General features: G+C 48.1%; 1 protein-coding gene across 1 annotated transcript; it reads right to left on the bottom strand.

The window, feature by feature from the left end:
* Nucleotides 1–5,184: 5,184 nt before the first annotated feature.
* On the bottom strand, nucleotides 5,185–5,925 carry LOC135367506 (zinc finger BED domain-containing protein 4-like). Its single transcript, XM_064600807.1, has one exon. It carries the CDS (start codon nucleotides 5,923–5,925, stop codon nucleotides 5,185–5,187), a length of 741 nt encoding a protein of 246 aa, XP_064456877.1.
* Between the last annotated feature and the right edge of the window lie 3,054 nt (nucleotides 5,926–8,979).

Here is an 8,979-nt window from a genome sequence, read left to right as displayed (position 1 = left end):
TCTCTTAGCGGGACTTCTCGGGGGAGGCGGCGCCCCCCCCCTAGTTCATGTTCCGGGGGGGCAAGGGCCCCCGCGCCCCCCCCCCTCCCCCCGTCTGTGACATTTTACGAACTGCTGAGTACCGAACGATCCATAGACGCTGTGTGTGTCGCATAATCTCTTCCTCCAATGCTGTCAATTTGCCTTTCGACATATTTCAAGTGATTTCGACGGCAGATATACGACGTCGTTGTTGTCCAAACCGAAACCATGCACCCACATGGTCCCGCAGGGTGTGTCATCCTCGTCGTTCACAGTTGACTGAGAGAATTGGATGGCGATGACGTAAGTCCGCTTCGAAGGCATATATCCAGCGGTCACGCCCTGCTATATTTTTGTCTGATAACTGCGCCCCCGCTGTACCGAATACGGTTAAAAGTCCATGTGTGTACGATAGTGAGGGATCATGAGAACGGTTTCCTGCAGAGTACTCGGAATTCGCGAAAATCATTTCATGGTCCCTTTAAATAACCTCAGCCAGCAACGCCCTCTTCTGAAAGGTTACCCTTTTACACCGTCAAGCCTGCATAGTGCCTTTATCTTTTCGAAAGTACAGGGCTTTGGAGTTGCTAACAGCAGGGACTCTTGATAAGTATTGTGCTTTCGTAAAGATAAAGTTACTAGGCAGGCTTGAGGGTGTAAAAGGGTAACCTTACAGACAAGGGCGTTGCTGGCTCTTGTTATTTAAGAAGCAGGTCTGTCAGTAAAAATCTTGTTCGTCAGTTTGTTCTGTGTGTTGTGTCGTCCTTTTGTTTCTTTCCCAGCACGGGGGGATATGTTTGTTAAGGAAAAACATGCAGGCTGCGAGCGTCGGGCGATGCTCAATCGTCTTTACATGCCCGGGCGTTCGCAGCTTGAGGCTCTGAGAGCTGATCAGTTTTAGGGAAGTTTTATGGGGGTCACATATCACGAACGACTGTATCTTGAAGAAATATTCCGATTCGTAATGAGTAAGACGGCATAAAAAAAAATAGTAGACTGACGGTCGGAGGTCTATCGGCCTGTCAGGACAATGCGAGCTGCCATATTGAATACTGGCAGAACGACTGCTACAGCGTTGCTCATTTTTTATAACAGCCAAAACTTTCGACAGGAAACACTAAACGACAAGACTAGGACAGGACACATGTTCCGTCATAGCTTTTGCAGTTCTGTCCTTTACGGCGTCCTGCATGGAGTGTTTTGGCGATGGAGTGCTATTCCATATCTCTGATGTCCCGTTAGGGGCCCCTGATCTACAATGAGGCACCACCTGTTTGACCGCAAAGCCTCGTTGATGTACCATTGAGTTCTCCTGAGGGACCACTAAGCTCACCTGATGGGCAGTTAGATACCCTTTGTTGGGCCGTCAGGGACCCTGTGGTGCCATCAGGCCTTTTTGTGGGGCCATTCGGCCCACCTGACTGGCTCTGGGACAGCATTTGTCGGACCGCTAACAGTCCTGTTGGACCACTAGGAGTTGTTAATATGCCGACATGCTGTTTTGATGGTCCATCAAAATATTCTAATGGACCATTAGAATTTCTAATGGGGTTTTGATGGATTTTTCGATCGGGCTATCTGCAAGTGAAGCTACAAAGCCTCGTGAAGCATCACTTAGCGGATGAGTTCGTCGAAGGACGGGAGGTCACCAGCGCTGTAGGTGAGGTTCCGACGTCCACGGTTGTACTAGCGAGCCTGGTCCAACCTTGCAACGTCCAGATTCTCCCGAGCCGTCTGAGCTGCATCGTCCAGTCGACTCCGGAGGTCCTCAGCGAACCTTGAGTAAGGAGGCCGGGTAGCACCATCCCGGAGGCCCAGAGTATTCTCCACTGGAAAAGGGGCCTCTCGTCCCAAGTTCAGCAACGCCGGGGTGAAGCCTGTAGATCTGTTGACAGTCGTCCGTGTTGCGAACGCCAGCTCAGCCAGGCGAAGATCCCAATCACGGTGGTGCTGACTAGTAAAAGCAACCAACATCATTTTCAGGTTCCGATTAACACGTTCGGTAATGTTAGCCTGAGGGTGATACGGGGAAGTCTTCTTATGCTGAATGCCTACGACAGCGCAAGAATTTGAGAACACCTTACTTGTAAAGTAGGCTGCGTTGTCGGTGATCAGCTGTGCAGGAAACCCGAACCGGCAAAAAGTGTCGACTAGTCTTTCCCGCACTCTCTGGGATGTCAGTGTCCTGAGAGGAAACAGCTCAACCCATTTCGTGAAATGATCAGTAACCACAAACAAATACTGGTTACCTCTAGGACTACGGGGAAATGGTCCCATCACATCACAAGCAACTATCTGCCAGGGTCTATTGCTCTGAACAGGCTGTAAGCGCCCAGGGGGTAAACCACCACGAGGTTTTGCTCTCTGGCATACGGGACAAGTACGAACATACTTTGTTACATCCGGCCTCATTCCTGCCCATGTCGCAACACGACAGAACTTTTCATAAGTTTTCCTGCCGCTGCTGTGACCTGCCAAGGCCGAGTCATGAAAGTAACGTATGAAAGACTTACGCAACTTCCGTGGCACCACGACTCTGAACGGAGATGAGCCGTCGTCCTCATCCGCCTGGGGTATGTATCTGAACAGGGTGCCATCCTCACCCAGCAGATAGGAGTCGTGCCGTCCGTCAGTCGTTCCGGTGTCCGGCGAGTCTTGCTCAGCTATCCACCGTGACACCAGCTGACAAAGGCCGTCCGTTCTCTGAGCGTCTAGGCGCTGCTTTCTGCTCACGACCGTGCCCTAAGACGAAGGTACGTCTCGTGCTACTTGTGCTGCTGTCAGAAGTTGAGAAGGCGCCTCGGTGCCTTCCTCTTCCCTCTCCGGTAGAGGCGCGCGGGACAGCACATCTGCTATCACATTCGTCGAGCCCCGCCTGTATTTCACGTTGAAGGAGTAGCCTTGTAGCGTCAGGGCCCACCTGGCATGTCGTCCAGACGGGTTATGGAGCCGCTGCAGCCAAGAAGGTGCCTGGTGGTCAGTCTGAACAGTGAAGGCACTGCCGTCCAGGTAGAGGTCGAACTTCCTGAAAGCGAAGATGATCGCCAAGCACTCCTTTTCCGTGACGGAGTACTTCCGTTCTGCCGGATTGAGCGTGCGATTTGCAAAAGCCACTGGACAAACAGTAGCGTCATGATCCTGCAAGAGAACTGCGCCAATACCATAATCGCTTGCATCTGTTTGCACAACAAATGGTTTGTTGAGGTCGAGCAGATAAAACCTAGCCGTATCAGCGATTGCTTGTCATAGAGCTCGAAATGATCGTTCCTGCTCTTCTCCTCAATTCCAGCGCGTGTCCTTGCGCAACAACTGGTTAAGCGGCTGTGCTAGCTCGGCACAATTAGGAATGAATTTCTGTAAAAACCAACCATACCTAGGAAGCGCTGCAAGGCTTTGTTACCGGGAACCGGAAGCTCCGTGATCGTCTTAAGCTTGTCCTCGTTAGGACGGATGGTACCTCCGTCCACCACAAAGCCGCGAAGGCTGATCCTAGACGATGCCAGCTGCACCTTGCGGGGGTTGATCGTTATGCCCGCTTCGTTCATCCTTGCAAGGACGATTGACAGGTGTTTCAAGTGTTCCTGAAAATTTCTAGAAAACACTACGTCATCATCCATGTATGCCATTGCGAAATTGTACTTCACGTCTCCCAACACGGTATCCATCAAACGCTGGAAACTGGCGGGTGAATTAGACAGACGGAAAGGCATTCGTACAAATTCAAACAAACCTCTATGACACGTAAAGGCTGTTTTTGGGACATCCTCCGGAGCAACGTGGATTTCCGAAAATCATCTACTACAATCAAGCGTTGAAAACACAGTTGCGTTGCCCAGGGAATACAAGATTGACTCAATGGACGGGAAGGGATAAGAGTAGATGCAAAACTATCGAAAAATCGACTATCGATACTACCGATAGTTTTCAAAAACATCGATAGTGTGAAAACACTGTCGATAGTCGACTATCGATAGTTTTACGACTTGTGACTATCGATAGTACTATCGATTAGTTTACGACATACGATCATCGATAGTACTACCGATAGTTTTACTACATGCGACTATCGACAGTACTATCGATCGTTTTACTACATGTGATCGTCGATAGTACTATCGATAGTTTCACGACATTTGACTATCAATAGTTGGCGATCGATATTTGACTATCGATAGTTTTAGGACATTTGACTATCAGTAGATACAAGCAGTTTAGCGACGCTTCACTTTGTTCGGTTATAGGTTTATTTCCCGTAATACACGAAAAACTTGGTTCCTCGCGCCAGGAGCGGACCACCACCGACTGCGCCGCGCGTACTTAACGCTTACGGGCGGAGGCACTTTCACTACTCATAACCATGGTTGCTTACTTAGCTTTGCGTTCAATGAAGGGCCTGCAATGACGACAGTACGTCGCGCTGTCTAACCTAGATTAACGAATATCACCACACAATAAGTTTGTACTACACCAACAGAGATCGCTGAGTTGCTCATCCTCGTCAGAATCTCAGAATGTCAACAAAAACTGGGTACAGTACTTTTCGTTTTCGAAATTGGAGGCTCTTCTCCTAAGGCATTTGCTGAAAGAGATTGGAACTTAGTCGTGTGTAAGCCAGTAATTCTGGTGGATAAATATGAGCATGTCTACTTTCTTTCCCTTCAGTCTGCTGCGCCTGTCCGAGATTATCTGCCCTGCAGCAGAGAACACACGCTCTGCTGGTACCGATGTAGCTGGAACACACAGGTACTTAAAGGCTACCTCGCAGAGCGGCGTTGCAGAACTATAGCTGGACCTCCAGAATTCAAATGGATTGCTGTTCCTCGGCTGTGGTTTCATCTCGAGGTACTGCCGTAGCATGAGCTGTACACTAGAGGTTGGAGTCAACGGCGTGTGGCCTTCTTCGTCCAGGAATCCTAGAATCCGAACTTTTTGCGGTGATTTGTCTTCCTGTGAAGTTTCGATACTTACAGCAGGACTGGTCACAGTACTGACACTGCTTTGAGAGATTCGTGCACTGAGTTCATCAACCAGGCCTTCCGTACGGTCCGAGTTTGCCCTGTTTAGAAATGTTTGTTCCTTCATTCGTGGATCCAGCATGGTTGCGAATGACGTTAAGTCCCTCTCTTCATAGCTGTCCGTCCTTCGATGTAGAGAAGAAACCAACTATTGAACTACAATTTTAGCCACTGTCGTTTTCAGTGTGGGCTCGATGCGCTCTTCAATCTCCGTGACGGTACCGCGGACGACAGGAATGACCAAAGAAATCGTTGTGTACTGATCTCCGGACATCAGTTTTGTGGCCTCTTCAAACGGTTCTAGAATCGCCACAACATCCTCGATGAGCATGACGTCTTCTGCTGACAAAGGGCTTGGTGCGCGAGGTAACTTCGACAGAGTCAGAGTAGGGGCCTCCCAAACTTCTAGGATCCTCTTCAGCATGTAAAAAATACTGTTCCACCGTGTTGGAGTTTCCTTGATGAGTTTTAGTTGGGGTACCTTACCAATGCGCTCTTGTTCTTCTCGGAGCTTGGCGGTAGCGACGGAACTTGACCTTATGTGACGCAAAATGTTCTTGCATTTTAACAGCACAGTATTAAGTTCGTCACTGCTTTTTAGACCATCTTGGACTGTTAGATTCAACGTATGAGCGAAGCATGGTAGGTGATCTATACCAAGCAATCTTGCTGCAAGAATCATCCTCTTGTCATTGTCGGTGACAAGAGCAACGATTGTGTAGCGGATACCCCAGTCGTCAGCCACATCTCCGATAGCCTGGGCAACGTTCTCCGCAGTATGAGACCCGTGAAAAACGGTTGTCGACAACACGGCAGACCCCATAACCGTCCCTTGCAGAAAATGGCAAGTGACAGTGAGGTAGCTATCAGTTGTGCATGATGTCCACATGTCTGCTGTTATGGCACAATTCCTTGCCTTCATAAGAATGACACGGAGTTTGTCCTTGGCTTCGCCATACAGTGTGGGTATAGCCTCAGAAATTTGCGTTCAACTTGGCAGCTCGTATCTGGGGTCTAACATGTGGCAGAAATCTCGAAAACCCTTGTCGGCGACAATCGAAAATGGTTGCATGTCTCTTGCTACCATCAAAGCTAACTGTTTGTCAGGCTTCTTTCTCTTTTCACTCTCATCCCCGTACTTTCTGAGTTTTTCTGCTACAAAGGAATGTAGCTTGCGTTGTTTTTGTCTTGAGGGACCAGACACAGTCGCACACGGATGTGCTACTTCTTCAGACTCCTGTACTTCTCTATCCTTTGTAAAAAACGAACCAGGATGGCTTCGCTTCTTATGGTCTCTTAAATTTGAAGTATTTGTACTCCTTGTTGCACAATGTGCACTTCACAAATCCAGATGCCGCATCTTTGACGAAGTAATCCCAAATCTCCGCTTTACGTTTCGGCATCACCAGAGGTGCCCAAGAGCTGAGCTGGAAAAAACGGATTGTTTAAAAATTATTCACTTAACCTTTTACCTTGCTGAAAAATAAAATTCCATCCAATTATGATAAAAATAAAATTGATAAAATTTTTCATATCAAAATTCGATAAAATTTGAAATAAAGGTTAGAATTTGCTGCCCACATGCCCTCATGGTTACGAAATACGAATATGAAGTAGAAAGAGTAATTACAGAATTACTGTTTCTACTTCATATTCGTGAACATGCATATTCCCAGAGTATTGCAAAAGCAATCGCCGCTCCTGAATGAACCTTTCTAGAATCACGAATTAAGAGAATAATAGCGTCCCCGACACCTGCGTCAGGGGCAAATGTTCCCATAAAAAGAAAACGTCGCACCGATTGGGTTTAGATTTAGAGTGATGACCTATAGATGAAATGTTCATGAACTGGCGACACAATTAACGTGTTCCCTTTCACTCCGTGACTGAATGGGTACTATCTGTTCAACTGAGTACTAATCTCACGGTCTAGTATGCTTACCAAGGCAAATTGTGTAAATGAACGCGGCCGTAGCGGCAGCAAAAGATATGCAGCAGAGTAAACGAGCCGGGAACGCCAACTTAACTGACGAATTCCCTCATACCTCTTCATCCAGAAACGGTGAAAGCGTACATTTTGTTTTTTTCTTTGCTCCAAACCACGCGCTAGTGGTGCTCCGTCCAATACGGTGCTAAGACGGTGTCACATGACCTCTCGAAGTAGTCTCATCTCGGTGCGTATGTGATGTGGAATGCGCCGCAGCAGCAAAGCAGACCAGGGTAGGCGTCCGATGGCAACTGCTCGCACTTGCGCTCACGGTTGATGCCTTTAATGGGCTGCGACGCGCAGCTTACAATGGCGCTGTTCCATGAGAGCTGAGTTGCTGAGTGGGTGGGACTGTTCGTTGAGGTTCGTCGTCGTCTGTCAAAATTACTCTTCATAGGCTTGTTGTAGTCGAAAGTCAGCTTGATACCTTTACAATAGTGATCTCTGATAACATACTATCGATGGTCGACTATCAATAGTGCTCTCATTATCGATAGCTTGCCTACTATCGATAATTTCTCACTATCGATAGTACTATCCATAGTTTTCCTACTATCGATGGTTCGATAGTATTTGACTATCGATAGTACTATCGATAGTTCTGCATCACTAGATAAGAGTCCCTTACAGTTACTGCGTTTAGTCGACGGTAGTCGACGCATAACCTAGCCGTACCATCACGTTTCGGAGCCAGAACAGGAAATGCCCAAGCGCAGTACTTGTTCAAGCTGACGGCGTTGCTCCTCGGGACCATGGACTGACCCTAAGACAGTCGGCAGCCCAGACGTTTCGACGAACGCTGCCACAGCTTGCTGTGCTGTGCAGTGTTCCCGATGCTGCGGCGAAGCGGAAAAATCCCGACGAGCCGTGGTACACGTATCCTCCACTGGGCAGGTCCAGCGCCAACTTCTGCCGGATGATGAAGTCTCTGCCCATGATAACAGGAACTGCCAGGCCAGGAAGGTGCAAGAAGGGCTGCTTTCGCCGTGTCCCATCCAAACGCACCCAGAGCACAACTGCAGCCTGTGCTGGAACGGCGTCATTGGAAGCAAGACGAAGAGTGACATCTGTGGATTGTAATTCCACATGCCGTGATACGCAATGCTCGTACCCAAGCAGCAAAATGCACTGAAAGTCGAGTGCAATAGGGGTGGACGGGTAGACGAAAGGCCCTGGACAGATTCATGAAACTATAGAACATTGATAAGACACATACCGTCCACCCCTAATGCACTCGACTTCCAGTACATTGTGCTGCTTGGGTAAACACTGTCCCCGATAAGGGAAAGCGTAGCTCCCGTGTCGATAAGGGCGATGTAATCTTTACCAAAATTCGAACGGCGATGTTTGGTTCCTTATCCTCGATGAAATCTCGGACAGAAAAAGCAACATAGTAAACCACAAATATCCCGGCGATGTCCGTGCAATATCGTGAAAAAGTTATTTGAATATCCCAGAGCTTATTTGAGAGAGCCTGGAGACGTCACATGTACGTCCAGGAGACTTAAAGGTACTGTAAAGCAGCAGACGTCCAATTACATTCAGTGTGCCCATTGGATAGTCGAAGCCGTCAGGACACAAACGGCACAAATTTCATCCGAATTGTCGACGTAGTTAATTAGAAAATTAAAATTAAAGTTTACGGGCAACACTGTTGCATGTATTCGGAAGCAATCCGTACCTCCTCCTACATGTCGGCAACCACGAAGTGCGCGTATGACACTAGGCCGGAACAATCCAACATGGAATCCACCCCATCAATCCACTGAAATCCACCCAACTGCGTTAGAACTGTGTGGTGAATCCAGGACACTGGGATTGGTTCTGCGTGTTTCAGCCTCGTAGTTGTTACTTTCTATCATTCCATCCAATTTTATCATTCCATCATCGAGCCTGTGGTTCGTCGTCACTCGGAAGAAAGACTGTGAAAGAAAATTCATGCTACAGACAAGCCAG

This window comes from Ornithodoros turicata, chromosome 1 (genome assembly GCF_037126465.1).
Source record: "Ornithodoros turicata isolate Travis chromosome 1, ASM3712646v1, whole genome shotgun sequence".
In the NCBI taxonomy this organism is placed as follows: Eukaryota; Metazoa; Arthropoda; class Arachnida; order Ixodida; family Argasidae; genus Ornithodoros; species Ornithodoros turicata.
The sequence above is the reverse complement of the archived record's forward strand: the minus strand, read 5'-3'. Positions and strand labels throughout refer to the sequence as shown.

Coding starts and splice junctions, on each gene's coding strand:
- LOC135367506 (XM_064600807.1), bottom strand. CDS start 5,925: ATGTGGACATCATGCACAACTGATAGCTACCTCACTGTCACTTGCCAT.